This window comes from Rhipicephalus sanguineus, chromosome 3 (assembly GCF_013339695.2).
Source record: "Rhipicephalus sanguineus isolate Rsan-2018 chromosome 3, BIME_Rsan_1.4, whole genome shotgun sequence".
Taxonomy (NCBI): domain Eukaryota; kingdom Metazoa; phylum Arthropoda; class Arachnida; order Ixodida; family Ixodidae; genus Rhipicephalus; species Rhipicephalus sanguineus.
In genome coordinates, this window is record NC_051178.1 from 34,824,246 (window position 1) to 34,848,754 (window position 24,509).

At 45.3% G+C, this 24,509-nt stretch overlaps 1 protein-coding gene across 4 annotated transcripts in view; it reads right to left on the minus strand.

Moving 5' to 3' along the window:
• LOC119386548 (RNA-binding motif, single-stranded-interacting protein 1) overlaps positions 1-23,346 on the minus strand; it is an 89,575-nt gene extending 66,229 nt beyond the window's left edge. For all 4 annotated transcript variants that reach the window (XM_049413169.1, XM_049413168.1, XM_049413167.1 and 1 more), the window contains exons 1-2: positions 23,112-23,346; positions 1,252-1,436 (exon numbers count right to left, since the gene is read on the minus strand). In XM_049413169.1, coding sequence (XP_049269126.1) covers positions 1,252-1,436; positions 23,112-23,201 — 275 coding nt within the window. In that variant the 5' untranslated portion in view covers positions 23,202-23,346. The remainder of the gene's footprint in view (positions 1-1,251; positions 1,437-23,111) is intronic.
• Between the last annotated feature and the right edge of the window lie 1,163 nt (positions 23,347-24,509).

A 24,509-nucleotide genomic window follows, 5' to 3' on the forward strand; every position in this document is an offset into this window, starting at 1 on the left:
CTTGCGCCTCTCATGCGGCTAATATTACGGTCAAACGAGGCCAAGCTGCGTGAAAATGCACCATGGCCGCTCTCTTTGGTAGTCACTCGGTCGGCTCCGAGCGCACTTCGCGACGTATCATACGGGAACGGTCCGACAGTTACGACGTAACAGCGGGGTTCCCAATACATTGTATCCTATGGGAGCTATGCCGGGACCGGCGGAAAACGACGTAACAGCCGGGAAAACGCAGCAGTGAGGAACGTAACAGCGGGGTTCTACTGTAGTCGGGTTTGACTGTACATATATGTACAGTGCTCACACATTAAAATGTGACATCAAAATTTTTAGTGTGTTGACTGATTCCCCAAGATAACCATCTCATGCCGCTACAAATCTGCCCACTAAAGGTAATAAAGTCATGTCTACATGATTCGACCTGAAAACGACGCAAGCGAAAGTACGTGTATTACTTGGGGCTAAATTGTGTTTCAATCAGTCGGCACTGTACACACTCAATGTCCAGAGAACAAGCCCAGGAGTGATCCACTGTCCCATTTGTTCACTTGAGCAAGGCCGTGAGCATCAAGGCACCACTTGGGGGACTATTTTGTACGCGTTCTGTGACAGAATGGAATGAAACGTCATGAGAGGACTCAAGGCAGCAAACAGCCAATAGGCAAGCTGAGGGAATTACGAAACGTTTTCAACGCATGAAAAAATATAGAACTATTACAGCTGAACATCAATATTGGCAGGCATTGTTTTTCATAGCTTGAAATTGAAGAGCGAGATGACATTAACAATTTATTTGCGTTAATGTCTTTAGTGGACGTTAGGTGGTGTCGCAATTTGACTAGTCGTTCAGTGGGGCAGGGGCTGGCTGTGATTTTCGCAAACTATCGGCGCAGGATTGGAGTAAGCCAGACACAAAGCAGGCTAATTCGATTCTCCGGCCTTGGCACCTTCGTTTTGATCCACTCCAAGTTGTCCGGACACCGTTATATATCTGTTCCATCAAACAGAACAATGCCTCCATCCATTCTGTGCACATTCTTTGCCAAAACGATTGACAGCACTTGCCGTTTCCAGTTGCTATTCTCACGTCTGACCGTCAGGCGAGCCTCAACCAATCCTGTGCAGCTCCCTCTCGTCCTCCCCTGACGCTTTGTTACGATCTGTCACAGAACACACAAAAAAATAGCTCCCTTGAGCCATTTGTACACAGACAGCTGGGGAACGCTTCTTCTTTTAAAAAGTGCATCAACGTACGGTGCACACAGGTTGAGCAGGTCCTTGTCTGTGGTGGTGTGGGTGAGTCCCTTGATGTACAGGTTGGTCTTGCTGAGCTGGTCGCCCTGCGAGCCACTACTGCTGCTGCCACCAGCCGAGCCTCCCGAGTTGATGCTGGACGCAGGCGGAGAGCCCAGCCTGGCCGGGAAGGTGCCTTGCTGTTGCTGCACACAAACAAGGACAGAGAGTGCTTTAATAGAAGCGCTTGTGATGCTTCAAGATGAGCATGCTCAAAAACTCGTGCTCAAACATTCAGTGTCCTACTTGTAGTTGAGCATGCAACTGCTTAAAACGCTATTACTAATAATATTCTGAGAATGAAGGATGATGAAGAGCACAGGAGCATGAGAAGAGACCAAGACAGAAAGAGCGCTCTTTCCGTCCTGGTTTCTTCTTACGCTCCTTCGTTATGATGTAACAACAGACCCAATCTGCTGTTGTAGTCAAATTTCGAGGTTTTACGCACCTAAACTGCAATACAATTAGAAAACACATTGCAGCGGGAACTTAAAGTTAATCTTTATCACTCGAGGTACTTTAACGTGCACTTAAAGGCCCTCTTACCAGGTCTGGCCAATTTGAGCTGACAAGCGAAATGCTTACATTGCGCGCCCATGATCATGTCTACCAAGAGTTACATCGATACACGCCGGGGAAAGAGCTCAAATTTCAAATTGAGCCTCATCTGCTCTTCTCCTAGCGGGCGTCATGCTTCAAGATGGGGCGATGACACTACACCGAGTGCATTACGTAGGGCAAGTGCACAACTAAAATCAGCTATGTGGCCCTGGTGAAGGAACCCTTCAGCTGCTAAGCTGAGCATGACCCTCAGTGTGTGCTATGCAGCAGCATTTCCTCTACTGACCATTGTGAAGTTTCTGTGAAAGCATGTCCTACTGCACATAAGCACTTAAGTGTGCAGTCAATGTGCGAGGACAAGTCTGCAGTATCCACATTTGTTTTTAGACAGTGTGTACATTCTTTGAAGGATTGATTTACAAGCCTATAAACTATTTTATCTATAGATTACTTATTTATAATATTAATCTCATTAATAATGCACGATTGTCATGACTCAGTATAGAAGAAACGACATGCACCATGAAGCTATGCCTCTGGCGGCGAATATAAAAACAGCTAATCAGGCTTAGCTCAGCACATCTTGGCATGACTAGGCACACCAGAATCGTAACTCTGCTTAATTAGGACTAATTGCACATTTACTTAATCAGCTTAATTTAGCCAACTAGGTTTTACCATGCTCAACTAGACTTAATTATTAAGCTTGGCTATGATTAAGTTAGTTTAACTAGGCAGAGCTGTGCTGAGCATGCACCAGCATGATGACTGTTTCTTGTCTACATCGTGAGTCGGACAAATGGCAGGCGTAACAGCTCTGCTGTAAAAAGATCAGTTGTTTTGTAACCATAGAGAGTACATTTGTAGGAGGAAAAAGGGGGGAAATGTTATTTTGAGCAATAACATAATTAGTATAGCAACAATTTAATTAGTAAGTACACTGTCTGAATGTAGCAATAGGCTTTCCGTGAAGCGCTTTAATCACCATATTCAGCAAAGAAAATACGATACAGTGAGCGTTACAGGGTTGCTTGTCTCACCTACATGTTAGTACATCTAAAAAATGGTTTGTGTTAATGAGATTTCTGTGAAAGTACGACATCATAATTGAGCTTTGCTACATCAAAAGCAGTTCGTGAAACAAGGCTCCACCACACAGTGCAAACAATGATGACATCCCCATTAATATTTGCAGTGCCTGTAAAATGGGCAATGCTTCCATCAAATACACCACTGTCAATGCCTTTTATGATGGGAAGCTGTCACTATTGACGCCGTTGATTGCTCCGCGTTACCCTCTCAGCTATCGTTCACCGAAGTACTTTCTCGATGCATCGACAGAAACCTTACGGCCCAGCAGCGTGCCGACATCATCGCCCTCCTTGAGCGCATCCGCACAAGCTTCGACCACCAGCAACCAATTTTGGGCCGTGCTTCAACTGCATGTCACCATATTGACACTAGGCATTCATGCTCTTTTACGTCAGCGTCCATTACGTGTGTCGGCATCTGAGTGTCGTGTCATCGAAGAACAAGTTGACGACATGCTGAAGCCTGGCGTTATTGAGCCCTCTAACAGCCCATGGGCCTCCCCAGTTGTACTTGTAAAGAAAAAGGATGGCTCAATTAGATTTTGCGTTGACTACAGCCGGTTGAACAAGATCACACGCAAAGATCTTTACCCGTTACCTCTCATAGACGATGCCCTCGAGTGCTGACAAGGAGTCAAGTTCTTCTCATCGCTAGACCTGCGCTCCGGTTATGGGCAGGTTCCAACGGCTGAGGCTGATCGCCCAAAAACGACTTTCGTTACCCCCGATGGTTTATACGAATTTGACGTCATGCCATTCGGGCTATGCAATGTGCATGCCACCTTCGAGCGCATAATCAACACATCTTCCGTAGCCTGAAATGGTAGACCTGCCTGTGCTATTTAGACGACACTGTAATATTTTCAAGTGACTTTTCAACACATCTTCAGCGCCTCGAAATAGTGCTCACTTGCCTCAGTTCAACTGGCCTACAGCTCAACTTAAAGAAGTGCTGCTTTGGCACTTGACAACTCCTAATTTTGGGGCATGTCGTCTAGAGATGGTGTTCTTCCGGATCTGATGAAACGTCGTGCCATTGCAAAGTTCCCTAAGCCAAGGACGATGAAAGACCTTCACAGCTTCCTCACCCTATATTCCTATTTTCGTCGTTTTATCCGCAATTTTGCCTCCTGAACTTCGCTGAAACCGCGACCTTTCGGGATAGTCATCAGCATGTGATTATGCATTCGCCACACTCCCTCGCCTTCTTACATCAGCTCCAATCCTGTGACATTTTGATCCACTTGCCCTGACAGAAATCCACACGGCTGCTAGCGGTATTGGTCTCGGTGCTGTGCTCGCCCAGCGTAAAGCTGGATTTGATAAGTATGTCGTCTCCTACGCCAGCCGTGCACTCACAAAAGCGGAAGCCTACTATTCAGTTACAGAAAAAGAGTGTCTAGCCATCTATGGGCAAGAGCCAAATTTTGACCCTATCTTTACGGGTGCCCATTTAGTGTGGTTACAGACCACCATGCATTATGTTGGCTTTCCTCTTTAAGAGATCCGTCCGGCCGCCTCGCTCATTGGGCACTCAAGCTCCAGGAGTACGACATTCACATCATTTACCGATCTGGACAAAGACATTCCAACACAGATGCTCTGTCCCGATCACCCCTACCATCTAGTGACGAGTTGCCGTCTCAGCCTACACACAACGTATCTGCACTTTGTGCCAACGACATGCTTCTGGAGCAACGAAAAAAATCCCTGAGTTGCTTCCCTTTTGAACTTGTTGCGTCGGCCTCCCTCGCAACACATTCCTAGAGGTATGCGCCGTAAAATACAGCATTTTGTTATCAGGGATGGTTTGCTATACCGTTGAAATTATCTCTCCGAAGAATGCCGTTGGCTCCTGATTATTCCTAGACATATCCGCTTGGACATATGCGCCTCCGTTCATGCCGACCCACATTGTGCGCCATCCTGGAGTGTTAAAAACTTACACTCGCCTGTCTCATCGCTACTGCTGGCGCGGAATGTATCGCTTCGTTCGCCGCCACATTCGTTCCTGTATTGCTTGCCAGCGTCGGAACAATCTAGCTTCCCGTTCTACAGCTCCACTACAGCCCTTACCTTGTCCTGCCAGGCCTTTCGACCATGTTGGTATAGATCTCTATGGACCTCTTCCAATCACACCTGCTAGAAATCACTGGATAATCGTCGCCATTGATCACCCCTTTTACGGTATGCAGTAACTTCACCACTGCCATCTGCATCGGCAAGTGACGTCAGTTCTTTCATATTAAATCGCATCATTCTATGTCATGGTGCACCACGTAAGCTGCTCAGCGACCGACGATGCGTGTTTTTGTCAAATGCAGTCAAATCGCTTCTAAAGGAATGCCATCTCATTCATCAGACCACCACCGCGTACCATCTTCAAACAAACGGCATGAGAGAACGATTCAACCGAACATTAAGGCATATGCTGTCAATGTACGTCGCTTCGGACCGCTCCAACTGGAACCGTGTTCTCCCTTTTATGACGTACACGCATAGTACTGCTGTACAGACAACCACTGGATTATCTCCATACTTCCCCCTTTACGGACGCGAGCCCTCCTGCACGCTAGACACCATCCTCCCTTACCGCCCTGACGTTGTTGAGTCGACCACAGAGTCACAAGCTGCTAAATACGCGGAAGAGCGTCACCAGATTGCCCGCTTCCTCGCTACTGCTGATCAGCAAAGCCAGAAACACCATCGCGAAAGCATGATGCCTGCGGCATCCTATGCCCCTGATGGCTTTGGATCCCTTCAACCAGCCCTGGTCTGTCAACGAAACTTCTGTCCAAGTATCACGGCTCTTACCATGTGGTAAAGCAAACATCACCTGTGAATTACATAGTGGAGCCGCTTGCGCAGTCCTGCGATCAATGACGCCGTGGACGTGAGACTGTTCACACAGACCACCTAAAACCGTATTACAACCCCTCTGTTGTCTCCTGCCCCAAAGTCGCCAGGATGGCTCTTTTCCGGAGGGGAACAAAATGTAGTGAAGAAGATGAGTGCTTCTCGGAAAGGCGGGGGTACCACTCAGGTGGAAAAGAAGAAGACGTTTGGTTGGCTCAGCACTTAGGCTGGTTCCGCCAGTACCACGTAACTTGTCGTGACTGTTCATCTGTATTATAAACAAGTGCTGCTCCTAAACGCCTTGTTTTAACATTGACATTAGTGTGTTACCATTAAATGCATGAAAACCTGAGCCCGAGGTCGCGCACTGTTATTTCACAAAGTTCCGGTTGCACGCATGTCGTTCAAGCAGTGGTTACGGACTAATATTACGTAACAGAAAATGTTCTAGGACGTGAGCTTGCATTTGCCAGTAATCTGTTTGGAACAGATACATCGGCAGCTCATAGCCGTCAACGAAACGCTTGCTTGAGGGGAACTGTTGTCGTTTTCAGGACTCGAAATCTTTGCTAGTTTTCATGCATATCAGTCCAATTGTGCAACAGTTTTCTAATGCGATTTTTGTTAATATTCTTGATGAAAACCGCATAGATTAATATCTCCCCCTAACTCCGCATTGTGCTTCTTAATCGCTATCTCTTACGAGCAGGGTGACGAGGATTGATGCATGTTTGCATTCAGTACCGTACTACCTTGGAGATCCAGGATGCTTAATATGATTGTAATCGCGATCCTTCTTTGAAGGAAATGAAACCATGCAAATGCTTACAAGAAATAATAGATAATTTTCGCCTTCACTATGCAGTGGGTAGTGTAGAGCTCAAGAGACATCTTAAAGGAGTATTGACACAAAATCTTGCATCTTGTTTTTATTCTCTTGTTTTGTTTTGTTTTTTCGTGTTGTTACAATAAGTAGCTAATGGCTCGTTTATCACGGCTGGAAGCCTCCTTGCACACGATGGCTCTCGAGGTCGTTTCAGCAGTTTCAGTGGCGTTCAAACTGTTTCTGGTTGTGACTTCCAATTTGTTAAGTAGGCTGGCAGGCCGTGGAACACACGAGAAATGGTGTTAGGTCTGAAGTACGGCTTGTCTCTCGGCAACAACACGGCGTCACCATTTATTGTGAAATCGTCCACATGGATGATGTCCGATGAATCAAAGTGCTTCGCACAGACACGCCCATGCTTTGAATTGATGCTAAAGTTGCCCGTTTCTTGTCGCGTTATGGCTCACTTCCAGTTCTCAAACTGCCAGCGAACACTTGGCAAGCAAAATAGCGACACTTTTTCAGTAGTACCCTTGTAGCCGAAACGGCACCTCGGTACACAGCACCTAAATGGCATTGTCACGTGAACGTGCCGCATCAATTGTACAATACCTGAACTTGGCTCTTATACAAAAGCAATCGCAGATACAGAGTACAAGTGCAAACTTTCAGCTCGTGCCGGCCGTACCTGGGGTCTCTGCGGAATCAAAACGGAGAAGGGTGGCCTCTAAGCGACGGCGGTGCCGCGCCGCGGCAGCTTTCCACGCCATATCAAGCTCCCCCATAGCGTGACCAGAAAAAGTATTCAAGGACTATGGTTATACCGAGTGTTACACCTGCAAATCAAACTTCACAAGTAGTTCACTAAATCTTTTGTTTCACCGTGTTTCACCAAATCTTGTTTTCACTTCGCGTGCTTCACATGGTGAACATCATTTAGGAGTGCTTTTTGATCTTCTCTCAGTGTTTTCAGTTTCTCTCTTTGTTTCGCCGTGCTTTGCAAGTGTTTCACGTGAGGTTTGTCTCTGTGTTTTGCCATGCTTTTTTTTCACGTGAAAGCTTCACTCTATTGCTCATCTATAATCTAATCAGAAGAAGTGCATTTCCGAGCTAGCAATGCAAAGAGCATGGCGATGTCATTTCCGCTCACGGTCGAGTTTGCGCCTGCTTTCTTCGTAAGCAACTGGCTCGTCAGCAGTGCTCGACAGTACGGACTACACAAGGTCCACCCATCTCGAATCGGGGCTATTTTGTAGGTGTTCTGTGACGGAATAAAACCAAATGTCACAACAGGACGAGAGGGCGCAAACAGCCAATAGGCGAGCTGAGGGAATTCAGAAATGTTTTCAATGCATGAAGAAATATGGAATTATTATAGCTGAACATCAATATTGGCAGGCATTGGTTTTCAAAGCTTGAAATTTAAGAGCGCGATGACTTTAACAATTTATATGTGTTAATGTCTTGTGTGGACGCTAGGTGGATTCGCAATTTGACAAATCGTTCAGAGGTGGGGTTGTGATTTTCACAGACTATCGGCGTGGGATTGGAGTAAGCTACACAAAGCAGGCTAATTCGATTTTACGGCCCCAGCGCTTGCATTTTGGTCGAATCCAAGTCGTCCGGAAACCGTTCTGTATCCGTTCTAGTGAATGAAACAGTGCCTCCATCCGTTCTGTGCCAACATGATTGACAGCACTGCTGTTTCCAGCTGCTATTCTCACGTCTGACCGTCAGACGAGCCTCGACCAATCCCATGCGGCTCTCTCTTGTCCTCTTGTGACGCTTCGTTCCATTCTGTCACAGAATGCATACAAAATAGCCCGCCAGGTGAAGTCTATATGCAAGAGTCTATACGACTGGCTAGCGAGATCCCGTGGTTAGGAAAGCACTCAAGTCTATATGGATGGCTACTGAGATCATGTGATGTTCTGAATCTGCTGATAGATTTGAAATGTATGTGCTTACACCTAATTGGTCAAAGCGAGATCACGTGACCTGCCGGCTCAGCCAATAGCGTTTTAGTGCATGCCTACAACTGTGAGGGCAGATGTTAAGCAAAGACAGCTTTGCTGTAAAAAAAGAATATCCCTCAATTACTTTTCTTTTGCCTACAGGTGCCACAACAATCAGCAGATTTTGGCCAATGGTGTGTCCAGGTTGTGATGCATGGAGACCAAGGCTGAGTTTTGCAACAATGTGATTGGATAACTCTGGTCCAAACTACAGGCTGCCAATGTTGCCTTTTTGCCCTGTGAAATAAGCAAGATTGAGAAATTTTGCGGCTCATTTGACTTTTCGGCACAATTTACAAATTTCATGGTTTTGGTGCATCATGGCGCAAAAATACCAAATGGTATCACAATAGCACAATAGAAGTTTTCCAAAGATGCAGCACTGAACTTTCCCCTGGTGGTGATGTTTGGAAAGAGGGCACGCCCGCCACGAAACGTCCACTGGTGTGTGAAGGCTCTGTGTGGAATTCCATTTTATACTAAATTTTGGTCTATCTTCTGCAGGGAGTGGCAGAGACAACCTTTTGCAAGCATTTCACGAGGATTTTACGGTTTTCAGCCAGTGGCAGGACCACGAAAACGGTGGCTGACGAGTCTTATCTCGAAGGTTATGCTTCACTGCCATGCAAATGCCAAATTAGGTATAGCACTCAAAGTCAACACACCAATCGCAGACAAAGGCAATTGAACAGCTTTTTTTTCTTTACGAATGAAACAGTTTAATTGTAATATTGAACGATTCGAACCGTAATATCCAGATCTTGAGCTAATTCTGTTATTTTTCCGAACGTCTGTGCATTTGCATGAAGGCCAGATATCCCATTTGAGATTTGGAGTCCTGGAACTAGGTGGGTGTGTTTGCGAAGCAACGATGCAGACCAATTTCCAGTTTTTCCTTGAGAAACTAGGCAAGTAACGAAGCCAACTTCTATTTTGAAAGGTCGCGACAATAACATGGAAACTTTCTGCAATATTCAAGGACGAAATTGCAGAAAATAAAGCAATATTTGAGTAGAAACAGATTCTGCACTTACTGGAGCTTCATCTTGAACAGAAAAATACCCGTCCCAGTTATGCATTTTCAGTAACAAGCAACATAAGAAGCTGCTGACTTGATACCTCAAGCCTCTAAGCACGACGATAAACATTAGCACGCATTGGTGAAAATCTGGACGCTTGCACACTAAATGCTGACCTAAAGCGGTCAGAAAACGCTTCGTGATACTACCATCTGTCACGACAGCTATTCAAATACATGGCAGTAGTCTAGGGAGATTTAAGAAAAACTGCTGGAGTGGAGGGAGCACAGTCTAAGTGAAGCCAGCACCACCATATTGGTGTGGGCAGAGAGCTCTCAGTGGCCGCCAGTTTGCCTGCAGTGACTGCCATGCCTGGCTTGTTTCCTGGACTTTTGCCTTTGCAATGCGTTCACATGCATGCAGCGTGATTGCAGCAAGCATCGTTCAATGCTGCATAGCTTACGGGTGCATGAATCGCATGAACCCTGCTTCCAAGATTACGTTTCACAAGTGAGTAGTGAAAGCACAGAGTGTTTACACAGCCACACTTCTCATAAGGCCAGCTAGTATATTTCATCAGTAGACTTAAGCAATTCTATTTTGGAAATCATTGGCAGGTTTCCCAAAGTTGCTGAGGCCTGAGAAGGGAACGATATTTAATTTTTTGTCTACCTGACTGTATTGTATTTCCACGCGTGTTTCATAAGGGGCTTTTCATTCCATTCCATTCACTCCAGTATATTTTCACCCCAAACACAATTCATGTATGTAGTTGCCACTTGTAGAAAAACAGCCCACCTTATCAAATTGTGCACTTGTGCATAATCATTATGATCACATGTTCCTGAACATGGACTAAAGGAAGGCATACAGACACAAAGACGCTTCTAGTAACTGATTGTTACTGAAGATCCGCCCCACATATATGCATCACCCCATGGCCATATGACAACTTCAAAGCATTGACGAATCTAACAACACTACTTCTTTCTCTGATAACACAATCGACGATGTGCTGACACATTTCGCCCCTTTGTTAACCATGGTCTTTGCCTCTATGATTTCCCGAGTGCACCATCGATTGTATTATCAGAGAAAGAATTGATGCTCTTAAATTCGTCAATGCGGTCAAGCCGTCACGTGGGGCCATGTCAAAGTTGCCAGATGCTACCAAGCTAACAAGCAAATAATCGTCATAAAAGAAGGCCAGAAAAGTGGCGCAACTTTCACGAAGAAGCCTAAAATAAGCGGAAATTTAACGAATTTTCCAATTATTGCAAATATTTTAGTTATAATAAAAAATGCAACTTAAAAACAAAGGGGAGTTGAAAAATATCATTTCAATTATATTTATTTTATACAGCAAAAATACGCGCCACTATGAACAGAAGCACATATTTACTTTTTAACACTGTCTTCAGGGTAGTCTTCACTCGGTTGAATACACGTTTGCCAGTGCATGATTAACGTTACTTGTTGATTCCCCCAAAGTATGCAACACTCAACTACTCAAAGTCATCGACAAAGGCGCTATTGTTGAACGTGATGATCCCTAAAATCACTATATTTGCTGAAAAAATTGCAAATAAGCTCAGAACACGCGACAAGCGACTGGAAAATTTTACAAGAGACTCGGCCGTAAAAGAAGCCCAAATCCGCTTATTATAAGCGGATCTGGAAATTCTGGGCCATGTATATATGTGGGGCGGATTTTCAATAAAAATCAGTTGCTAGAAGTGCCGCCGTCTGTGTGTCCGTGTGCCTTTTAGTCCGTGTTCACAAGCGCCTTATGCAAAATTGCTGCCATCTGTCAGAGGTTTGACGAAGCTACCAGTTCGGTGCCATGTTGGAGCTTTGCGTCCAAATCGTATTGCTGTCGTTACTATAACTTCTTGCTCGTATCTGCTTCGATAGTAAGCAATCGGGGCATGAAAACATCAGCCAAGTGTGTAAGGCCCTGTACACGTTACAGCATTTCCAAGTTACTGCATTTACAGTTACTACATGTAAAGAACTGCCTCACAACGAGAAGAGGGTACAAGTTTGTCACCGAGTCACATCTGTACACCTGCCATCATTAAGAATGAAGATTTGTGCTAGGTTACGAATTTTGTTGGTCTGTTTTCAGCCAAGCGAATAAAGCATTGTTAGCTATCTGAATGTCATGCGTGCAGTGCAGGATGGTTGAGAGGAGGCTTTAGCACGCGACACTGTTAGGCACAGCAATGGCGGTAAGAAAGCGCTGTTGATCAATTTCAAAGCATATTTCATAAGAGACAGCTTGCATCGACCTGATGTATTGTGCATAATGTCTCGGGGTCATGACGTTGACGAAGGCAGCAGTCGGCGTGTCCAAGATGAAAGTCTTTATTTTGCCGAACTTGTGGCCGGGAAATGGAGAGTTAAACAGCAGCAATACGCACTGCGCACTGATAGCAGCGAACAGAGCGTCGGCTGTCAATAATCTTATCGCTGGGACGCACGGTCTCTTACACATCATGCATCAAACTTTCCAGCGTTATCACTGGTGGTCGCGCAAGCTCTGGAATAATCTTGACTATTTGCATCATGTGCGCAATCTTAACAAAATTATCTACTCAATCTGGAATGTTCCCTGACATTCTGGCGCAGCTTGTGCAAGGCAGTAGTAAGACATGTAAGGGAGCGGTAACATAAAACATAGAAAGGAGCACGTGTGGCATTGCCTCCCTCTAAAAAGGCATCGTCCCAATGCTTAAACAGAAGATGGAAGTGGATACACAAGTAAAGTGCAATGATAAAGCAAGAAGTACGGTCCCCAGGTTCGCCAATGTGCAAGAAACTGCTTAAGGTGCACGACATGGACGACTTCAGGACGTGCGCGGCGCCGTTGAGAGTTCGTAATGCCGTCCGGGATAACCTCGTAGTTTTGGTCACCGAGACGTCGGAGCACCTTGTATGGCCCAAAGTATCATCGAGGAAGCTTCTCACCAAGTCCCCATAGGCGTATCGGCGTCCAGACCAACACACACAGTCACCGGGTTGGTATTCCATGTGGCATCGTCGAAGATTAGAGTGAATAAACCAGCAGCCTAAGAATTTGTGCAAATTAAACTGGCCTGCCCATCACAACGCACAATCAGGGAGTGGTGTAGGCCCACTGACGGCCAACCAGTGTTTACAGGGGAAGCATTTTCTTTCTCGGAGAAAATGGTTAAAGGTCGCTCCAAAATTCTTTACTGCACCCCGATTGTTGATTATATGTCTATTAGGAAACATGTCGAACTTGTCTGAAACTGGGAAGTAGGCAATGTTGATTTTGGAGCTGGTCTTGAGAATGAAAGCCTTGCTGAAGCCATATATTGTTGCTGGCATAAACATGAGGCTGAAAATGCCAGTTCTATACAAAAATTTAATGCCAAAATTCATTTAGCCTGCCTTGTCAGAAGTATACATGTAATCAACTTACACCTCTTCCTTCGCAACACAGCACAATGTATTATGCGAAATCATCATCGTGCATACCAAGGAACGATCGCATTGTTTTGAAAGCATCGTACATGCACTAATGTAGCCATGGCAACCACTACTCCATCCCCTATTGGCTACGTCGCTGTACAGCTGGCCGCAGAGCATCGCTAAAATGGGTCCCAGACCTATTCTTCGAACAGCAAAAGAAACCTCATGTTCGTGAGCAAAACTGCTTGCGCATGGCAGCACAATAACGGGAACCAGAGCCACCATGCTGCTAGAATCAATGGCAATGCGGTTACGCTCTCATGTGGCGATGCATCAAGAAAAACAGTCTAAACACGCAACATGGCAGGAATGACAACGTCTGGTGCCTGCGAATGTTTCCGGCCCCATGCTGATTTTGTGAGTGAAGATGTGGCACCCGTGCAAGCGCAATGTCACGGTACTTAAGGCAGTTTAAGCGTGAAGCAAGGCCATTTGAGCGCATTTTGGGGAACGCTGACCTTGTGCAAACAGAAGATGTGTCGGAACACGTACTGCCAATTTTTTTTCGTTGCGGGATTACAGTTTAGCAACATTTCATTGTCGACAAATACAAGATGCATTGAACCCTATAGGTGTTCTCTGGGGACAGCAAATCATTTCGTTGTGGTGTGGTTTCATTATTGCCAGTTTCAAGTGTAATGAGAACTCTCGTCAAGTCACTTAGACAAGAAAAGCGAGCAGGACATAGTGGGGAGGGGGGGGGGGGGAGAGGGGATGCTTTTGATTATGATGATGATGTGTGGTGCAAGAGCCAGCTATGGCCCAAGAGCACCATGTAGTTGCAAACGATAGATGTAACATGACAGTATAAGGGCCTAAAACAGATTGCTGTAAATTTCATAAATTATCCAAGTATTAAAAATATGACCGACTTCTAATGATGTGGGCTATGCGCATGAAACTTCCATTACCAAGAGATGTAAAAGCACTAGCATTCAAGGGGGTACTTGAACTCGAGGAGTGCGTGCAGCATGTACTACAAAAAGTTTTCGCACTGCAGCTTCAGCTCACAAGGCGAGGCTGCACTACAGATGACCAGGCCAGATTATTGGTAACTTTTTCGAAAAACTTCGAAAAGCTCAGAAAGAATGCTGGATGAAGGGAGATGTGCTCACGACATGTGATGATACACAAGTACTTTTGTTTCTATTTGGGGCACTAGATGAGAACATGGAGGATTGCAAGGGTGTCGTCACACCCATCACACGTCGGGGGATCACGTGCATTGAAGGGACACTAAAGTGAAACAATGAATCGATTTAGATTGATAGATTTTGCTCTGAAAACTTTTATCTCGTTAATTTCAGCATCATAGCTTTAATAATAAAGGAGAAAATCGAGATCAAAATTTCATTTTAAAATTTCACACCCAAATCTGCGCGTGTGACGTCTCGAATTTCAAAGTGTATTTTTCATATTCTGGCGACATTGGCTCAATGGAATTTCCTGAAACTTGGTATGCCAACACTCGGGCCATCTCGGAGGATGATGAAGTTCGTTTTTAACAATTAGGAACTACGTAGGCCCTAGCAAACGCCGTCAAAATATATGGCATCATGGCAATTGGTGCGGAAATTTCAATGTGGCGTCGCCACTCGCACTTTATTTTTGTGAATTTTCTTGCTTACCATGCGCCTTCTCGTGGCAAGCATGGCAATTTTAGTTTGAATAAACTTCTAATGCGTGAAAAGTCACCTTTCCCTTTAGTTCAAGGAGGTAAGAGTGTTCCATAAGTATGTCCTAGCCTGCAAAGAAGTTATATCTTGCTGCTTTCTTGTATATCCAGTTCCCTATTATTGTCTTGATTATACACTCACAGAAAAGATCAAGTGAAAAGGGCGTCTTTTTGTCCCACAACAATAACAGTCATTTCTTTTGCCTTCCTTTTCTTGGATTATCGCCGCGTGCCCGGCACCTTCTGGTGACGAACGGCATGTGCGCTATCCAGCATGACATAGCATTCTAGGTAGGAAAGTGGGCAGCGCCGAGTTTTCAAGAAAGGAAACGCAAGCAAGCCCAATGACGATTATTGTTGTGGGACAAAAAGACGCCCTTTTTACTCTGTCTCTTCTGGGAGTGTATGTAGCTCATTTTAAACTTCACTGTCCCATTGCCTTCGCCAATATTTCCACAACTCGTGGCGCTAGAAAAGCTTCAGGTCTGTGGAAGGGATAGCTATTTCTGTGTGCATGTGTTCAAGGAAAACTAAAACATCAATGTATGCACAGGAGTGCTTTAATAGTAATCAAGAAATTAAGGTAAAGTGGTGTATTCTGGTACTATAGCCTGAAGATATACAAGTGCCTCAGTAAAATTAATCCCTAGTACTGAAACTATCCAGTGATAAAAAAGCATTACAGTGCATTAGAAGATGGAATAAAATGCAACTAGTGTGTTTCAGTTTAATTCATGGAAAAAAAAGCTTTTTCACAGCTACGCAAGTCCCAATTTTGCCAAGCTATGCTCCCCTGCGCTGCAGGCAAAACGGTGGGCATGGTGAATGCTACGCCACACTGCAGTTCTCGGAGCCAAGCAGTTTGAACTGCGTGAACACTGTGCCGAGCGCTAAAATATTGTTTTCTTTCAAATTAAGCATTTCCTTGGCATGAAAACAAGCACTGCGAGGTTACTGGAACCCTCTGCGGTCCGTTGCCGGGCAACACGGCCGTAGCGGTCCGCTGTCGGGCACCGCCCGACAAAGATGGTTGTGGCGTAAATTTTGCTGTTTTCTCACTGCAAGTCATGCGCATTTTTTGTATACATGAAGTGCCATCTCTTGAGGAATAAGTGAACTTTGTTTGTTGAGGTTTACTTTTTTTTTACACTTGGGTGCAGCACTGTGTTCAGCACAGAGCCCAGAGCGTACCCACTCGCATGTGGTTCGCTGAGAAGCATGGCCACGCTTTCACCACGTGCGTTTTGCGGTGGTGCTTATAGCAAAAGCGAGGAAGAGAATTACGTGCCTCACCAGACAGTGATAACATGATTCGACAGAAGTGAGTGACGAAGACGACGACGATGGCGGTGCAGACAACAACACCTCTGTTGACACACAGGAGAACAGTAACAACCCTGGCCTGCACCCAGGAGAATGCTTTGAGTGGTATCATAAGCTGCCGAAATATCGCTAAAGGAGTTGCCTGCAGAATGCAGGAGCAAAAATAAATATCCAGTGAGTTTTTCTTCCACAGTTTGCGTTTTTCTTCGCGGCGCCAGAAACTGGAAAAATAGTTTCGGACCGATAGAGCCGGAAAGTGAGTAAAAGTTTTGGACCGCGAAGGGTTAATCCACACAGTCTAAACATCTGCCTTTAGTGTCCCTTCAAGGCAATGGCAACGAAAGGCATGGCAACGGAATTTTGGACTTGATTGCTTTATCATTCTACTTCATAATACATTTCTTTTTTTGTTATATGTTCTGCTGGCAGCAGAGGACGGGGCACTGAAAAATAGTGACCCGGTTTCATTCGGTAAAACTGCTACACATGCGAGTGCTCAGTGCAGGTTACTCACAAATGTATCAGAACCTTCTTAAGCATTTTCAAATGCTCCAATCTGATTACATGCGTGACATATCCGCGAGCACCAGCTATAATGATCCAATGTACAGTGATGCATTTCACCCAAAAAATCACATTTCTTGTACCGACAACCGTGCTCACTGCTGTCATTGTACGGAGAAGTGCTACTTGCTTTGCCAGGCACAAGTTCACAGAATGAAGAGCTCAATTTCCATTGGACGCCTCAGCTGTTAGTCTTCAATGTCACAGCAATGTGACGACATACGGAAATTCAGTATTCAAGTGAGCAATATGCAAAATTTCAAATATGAAAGGCTTACTGGGATGACAACAAAAGATTTAGAAATGTGGCAAATCACTTCAGGATGACTGCTGTTAATGCATCCGAGCAATGACGGCCAACACTGATGCATTCTACTGTGGATGAACAGGTGTCCCATCCAATGCCATACTAAATTTATTTTTGTTATCAAGATTTTTCTCACCTCTTGGCGAGACTTTTTCTTGTTTGGCCGAGGGCATCAAACAAAATGCTTTTTTTTTTGTATGGGTAAGCTACAGAGATGTGACTGGTCTTAAGAATATTTTTTCGTGATGCACCCCATGCGGTCACTGTCAGTTGAAACATCACCATGGAACAAAAACTACATTTCAGAATTGGCGTCCAGATTTTAGTCATTGTGGAGATAACCCTATACATGAGACATGGGAAAGTTGTTCTTTAACATGGCAACGTGAAGTAACATTCTGTTCAAACCCTCTCCCCCCAGCCATCTTCATTGTTCCAGCCCCTGAAGGACCAAATTTCGCGCGAGTGCGGCCCGCTAGCTGAGGTGAGCTCGAGACCCCTGGTCTACACTTTCTCTCGTTTTCAGCACTTTATCACACACAGCACACAAGTATTTGAAAGCATGCCAAATCTGTATTCATAAGTCAAATATCGCTGCACTGCATACAGAGGAGAATTTAGGATCTCGTGTTCGAAAATGGTGACCCGCTCTCTCCTTCACATTGTCATCAGCAGCTGCATGGCATGATGGCCCTACAAGCGTTGGCTGATTTCACAATAAGCAATACTATTAGAGCTAATTTTGAGCTCACGAAAATCATCTGCAATGCCAAAAGATGCAAGCAGTATTTCATCTTTGACATTCCAGTCTCAATCCATTGTCTGTTTTCTGTTCCTATCACATCATACACACTGTGTGCCTGCTCTTACACATCACAACAAAGTTCCAAGAACTTGCTCCAGAAACTTTTGTCAGATATTTCTGTATTAAAGGAGTACTGACACGATTTTGAAGTGCAGCAAAACGGACGTTTTTGGTTTCCTTGGCATGTAGTGTTAACGCTCTCCCCACACCGCATCCAAGAAACACGTATAAATATTTAAGTTTGATTTTAAAGTTTTCATGTCCCAGCATCTGCAAGGCAGCTTCACCGCATGGAGAGCCCTATGACGTTTCATGTCAGCTCACTTGGTTTGTGAAGTCTGGGTTCTGCATGTAGTCTAAATCACAGAAATCGCTGTCGGAGGCACTGGACAACAGTTCACTCATCATGAACCACGTTCGACTGACAGCAAAGGACAGCAGGTGCATATTTCGTGGGTTACAGTCTGCCCGTGACGTCACGGGCAGACTTGACACGTCACTATGAAGCCGCCCTCTTGAAACCGAAACTACTGGTTGAAAGAAGCGGTATTAAAAATATATGCAATGCATCCCCAGGCACCACGACACTCTTTTTAGGGTTCTCGACACCCGTGCTTTCATTTAGAGCAACAACCCGAAAAATTTTAAAATTCATGTCAGTACTTCTTTAAGCGCGAGTTACAAGCCCTCACAAAGCGTTTAGGCTGAATTAAAAGACAAACTGATCAACCAGCGAAAGTGTTACCGTCACTGGTACCTAGTGGCATTGAACAGAAAAAAATTGTACAGTGCCATTATCACTGCAAATGCAAACATTAGAATGTGTGCGATGGTTTCTTGCCATACGGTGCTATCAGTTCATCAATAATAATATCTCGGGTTTAACGTTCCAAAACCACGATATGATTATGAGAGACGCCATAGTGAAGGACTCCGGAGATTTCGACCACCTGGGGTTCTTTAACGTGCACCTAAATCTAAGTAAACGGTACACGGGCCTCAAACATTTTCGCTATGCTATCAGTTCACACAAGACCAATACTGATAATGGAACTTGTTAAAATGGCTGATTGGGCGAGTTGGTGATTCATGATACTTAAAAATATGAGTAAGTTAAACAGGGACTGTTTAAGTTACACGCTCATATTTTTAAGTATCTGATATTGGAAGCACTGCTTTATATTTTCAAGTGGATGTGCCAAATCGGGAGACAACTACAGGCCCACGAACTCTAAAACTGTTTATCACAAACTCTGTGTAGCTGTATTTGGGTGTTATTTATAGAGAGAAAAGTAATTTTTGTGAGATTCAACCTATCCCCAACGGTGTTCTTTACTTGACATTAGAAACCATACACATAATGTCTTGTGGTCAAAATAAAATATCCCGATCAGCTGCGTCCACAGAAGAGAGCAGGAATGAACCATGTCATGTATTATATGCAACAAAAGTCATATTGTAAACATATCGGCTTTCGTGTCCTTCAGTTGTGCAAATAGTGTCACATATGCCTGAAAAAATTCTCATGCACCTTGTGTATTGATGAACAGCTTAAAAGTAATTTCAGATGCAGTGCAGGTTATAGGGAGCATCGCCAGATGCTGCAGAGGGTGATAATGAATACAAAGCCATATGAAAAAAAAAAAAAAAAGGTTTACACCATACTTGGTTTAGCTTGCTTGCATCCCTGCCAAGACCGAAAATGCAGGTTCGATTTCTGGTCTTGGCAGCCGCATTTCAACGGGGGCAAAATGAAAAAATACTCACGCACACGGATATATGCGCAATTAGATGGAATCTCAAAATTTTTAATTTGCTTTTTAGTTACACTGAAACTATGTCATAAAAACACTTTTTTAAATCAAGAAAAAAATGTGTTTTATGAGTAACAAAAATAAAAAGGCTTGAGAGACTGCAAACTTTCTTATATTGAGATGTCTTTTTTTTTTTCATTGATGACAAAGTAGTTTGCTGAATCATGCTCCTGTATACAGCCTCCCCTCCCCGAAGGAGTCTTCAAAGGGGTCAAGAATGTCCCCTCAGTGAGAAAACACATCCTGCGGATAACAGACATTGCTAATGACCATTTCAGCCAAATCCTGCCGTCGTAATGCATCAAAATTGCATCAAAAATAGTGGCGTTGATGACTTCAGGAATGACAACACACAGACCATTTACTGGAGCAAGAAAAACTGATGAAAAGGAGCCTTCAGATTTATCTTTATCTGGGTGAAACATTTGCGTACTCTGACAGGTCCTCTGTCCAAGTACGCAAATTATCCATTCTTAATTTGGATCTACACTTATTGTCCTAGCTGGGCTTCTTTTGTTCTGAAATTCAAATTGAATTTGGTGTAATTAATTTCCAAGAAACAACGAACTTGTGATGATATCATATTGTTCAGAATTTTTTCAGGCAGATTAGGGAAGATGGTTGAAAGTACAGATAGGTATGCAGTTTTCTGAAGTATTTTTCTTTATAAGGAACTGCTCTATTTATAAGGACATGCATTTTATTTGGGAATGTTACTGTAGTTTTAAAACACAAGTTAGGGGTTTAAGCTGCTCTTAGTTGAATGTTTGTTGGAGATTCCTAGTCATCTTCAGTTTTTGTTGCTCCAGTAAATGTGTTGTCCGAGTGATCCTTGGAATGACACCACAAGGCCACTTTTCCCGTCATACCTATGCAACTGCAATGGTGCAGTGATGGCCAAGAGCATGTTGTAGCACAAAACTGCCAATTTGTAGCAGTGGCCCTCAGTTTTGCAGCATGTTGCAAATGAGAAACAGAACATAAGCTGCTTATTGTTTTTGTTAGAGACATAGTACAAATTTAAAAATATGAGTGCATCAGAATGATTCTTGAAATGTGGCAAACGGCAACACACCAAATCGACACAAAATAGCTCAAAACAAACTCCCCTGAAAAAGTGCTGTGCTGAGAGTACTAGGAAATGTGGCTTCAGCCAGCAGCAGAGAAGTTGCTTATGTCAGAACAAAAGATTGCTAGCCCCTCAACTGAGTTGAATGCCTGCACAAAGTACTTTGCTTTCAAACAAAAAAAAAAACAGTTGCCACTCAATATGTACTTAACTTTTTTGCGATTTTATGTTCCACCATGTCTTTAAACCTGACTATCAGGAAACACATCTGCGATTTCAATAAACTGCAGATATTTCAATTTGTTGCCAATTAAAGAAATTCAACCTACTGCAGGCACTTGTGGTGAAAATGGTTAAGCTTGCGTGCATGCAGTTTCTTGCTGACACAGCTTTCGAATCATCTGCAGCATAGCGGACAATTCCGGTAGTGCAAAATGCAAGGTCACTTTGTTAGTGATCCCCATAAGTGAGAAGTGTTGCCACTTGTTTTGGCATATGCTCAACATTTGACGACAGACTTGCTCCTCGAAAAATTTTTGATTTAAATAGCCGATTGACTTTTCACAGGTCCTCGACTTACTTGCTATTTACTCCATAAAATCATGTGGGTGCTCTGTGATAAAACTCACAAGACTTGTATTTAACTAATGCATAGTGGTGCACGAGGTCATGCTAAACCATTCGGACATGATGCTGCAAAACAAAAAATATGGCAGCCACGCCATCCTGCTTCCACGCACCAGTAGACAAAGTGCATAGAGGGAGCCATACGTAGCAACTCTATGCGTACAAAATTGTCCAAGCACACGCTATGCTAACTATGTGCACTGGATTTGATTAGCTTTGAGAAACGAGAGCACCTGTGACACTGTGTGGTATCTGGCATGGACCACAAAGTTCACAGCCTCCAAGATTGCTCCATGCACTCCTGAAGGCCATGTTTTGTAGCAGCTTTAATGAAATGTAGCAGCATTCCCATCACTGCATAATGTGTCTTCCAAATGAAACCAGCTTGTAATATTGCTTTTCTTCAACTCATATTGACAAGCTTATAATGAATTAGCTCCATATGAGTAACCCTATGCTTTGCTGGTTGCTTAGGCCGTCTTGATGGAATTTTCTACCACTTGACACGCTGCGGGAACTAGTTCCAAGAATGCCAGTCTTCTCAACATGTGGAGTAAAAATACAACTGGGCCCCTATAAAGTGAGGGTACCACCACAGCAACTACTCATCTTTAAACATACGAGCAGCATCTAACTTTGAACACTGACAAGTACACATTTATCACCATCAGGAGATTTCCAAGGGTCGTATCTCAATGCATGCAGCACTAAATCGGTTAGGATCACACTCAGGACGTTATCAGTGGAGTCCATCCACGCTCCTACTTGCGCCTTCCAGGAATGTTCCGCCACATGTGCAGCTGCTATTCTGTGATGCCAACAGTCCGATCTGACTTGCATCAAAGCTAGAGACGGAATGGAGGCATACAGAAAGCAGTGCACGCGATCGTGCACTGCACCCCCTGGTCACACCCGGCCCAACATCGCATAACTGCTTCCCAAGTGTCGCGCAACAATCGGCGCAGGTGGCGCTTTTCCGAGCAGTGTTTCGACGAAGCTGAGCGTTTCAACATTACAGTAGTACTAAGCCTTACGCCGTCCTTCGCTGCACGGTGGAAAACACGGAGCTTGCACGAGCGGGCCGCCGACACAGCCGACGCAAATTAACAATACCCGAGTATGCACGGCGACCGTCCGATGCTTCGAAGAAGCGTTTATGTGAATCAGCCCGCACTGACGAGTCGCGCGCAAAGCCTATCGAGGAATTCTTCGTTCCGGCGAGTGAGTATGCACTCTGACAAGCGGCCCAAAATGTCCCCGCGACGACGTCTCTGTGCGCTGACAAGTTGGTCACATGTCGTGCGGCTTTTTCGCCTCGGACGAGGAAGACTTGTCTCCGTCATGGGGGGAGGGGGGGGGCGCCATCTCGGCTCACTCGGAAACGATCGTGTCAACAGCCCGGGTTTGCCCATTTTTCGGGTCTCCCCCCCGATCACTTCCCGCCCGGCGGAGCAGATGCGCGTTTTTGGTTCGGCCACTGAAAGCAACGGGGGGAAAACAAAAAAAACGGCAACAGGAGTAATTTCCGCACGCATCATGGGCATTCTCGAATGCCACTTGAAAGCTTTGTGTCAAAGCCTCACGCGTAATCTTTTTCTCGTAGAGGTGGGAGAGAAATGAACCGGGGAAATGGCCAGCGGCGGCGACACGGGGGGACTATAGCGGCCACAAAGTAGTACGGCCGTCCGATGGCCGCGCGCGCACGGCAATCGCGAGTAGCAGCAGCGAGCGCCGCTGACAGCCCGTGAGCCCCTCCCCGGCGGTGGGTCACCTTTCGCGGGTTGGCGGCGTAGACGGGCCTCCGGCCGGCAGGGTCCCGGTAGGCAGCCGCCTGTTTGCCGGCCTGGAAAGACGGCTGCATCCTCCGCTCGGGTCCTCTTCAGCGCCGTAATCCACAGCAGGCCATGGCACGCGCGCACTCCCCACCACGTCCACAACCGCTTCCTTCTCTCGCGGCTGCTGCTGCTGCTGCTGCGGCGGCGGTTTGGCCTCGACGTTAGGTATAAGGGCGCGGCGCAAAGGATAAGGCCCGCCCGACACGCCAGGGGATGCTAGCGGAAAAGCTGCTGCCGGCCGCCCAGACGTCACGTGACCGTCTTTCTTTTTTCATTATTCGCACCTCTCTTCGAGGAATGCCGCCGCCGCGAAAGCAGATTCTGCGGATCGTGGCTCCATCTGACGAGTGCTAGACAAAACGCACTGTAGGAAGGAGAGGTACGGTCGTACGGTCACACCGGCTCGGAGGCGCAGCTAGGGTGGCTAGCGCAGCGGAGCAGCCTCGTCGAAAAGTTGTTCATATTCGCCTTCTCCTTATCAGATGGCGATAGATGCATCAAAGCCGTGGGGGCCGGTGGAGAACACTACTGGGCGTCACTTTGCTCTGCCCGCGTCGCCACGTTTATGTCCAAACGTCTTTATTCGTGTTTTGTTATGCTACTCGCAATACGTGACAGTTTTCTTTCACCCTGTGAACTTATGCGAGGTGCTTGGGCCAAGAAAGCGACACGGAAATAGTGTTTCGCCTTTGCACGTCGTGTGCTCGTAACTCTCATTTTTTTCAACGCCGTAAGAAGAAGAGCACTTTCGTGTGTTGAGGAATGCCACACCTCGCAAACACCGGATGTTGCAGTCTACCGAGCACCTCTGCGAAAGACACTTCGAGCCACATCTGGTGACCAAAACCTGGGAGGCTACCTTGGTTCGCACGCCCCTAAAAGCGTTCCTCTCGAAAGACGCAGTACCTGCTATATTTCCAAACCGCCCAAGCTATCTGTCGAAAAAAGTAAACAAAGAAAACGAAAGAGGCCAGCAGAGAGGCACTGCGCCTTTAAGACGCGGCGCAAGCAAAGCCCGGAATGCAGTGACGCAGTTTTCGGTATGGAATTCTGCAAGCGCGCTTAGTGGTCGATGGCCTCCATTCGCCTAGCACCATCTACAAGCGCGCACGTGAACCCGAACAAAATTTCAACATGCTCGCTCGCTACGTTGAGTCACTCCTACACTGTGGTCTCCTGAGAGCTCCAATATTTTTGGCAGGCCAATATTTTTAGATTTTTAGGGACCGTACAAGTGGCGCTAACAGCGGTAGTGCACTGTAGGACCTCTGGCCGGATTAAATACTGCAGCTACCGTCAACTGCAAAAAAAAAAAAAAAAGCAAGAAGCCTTTG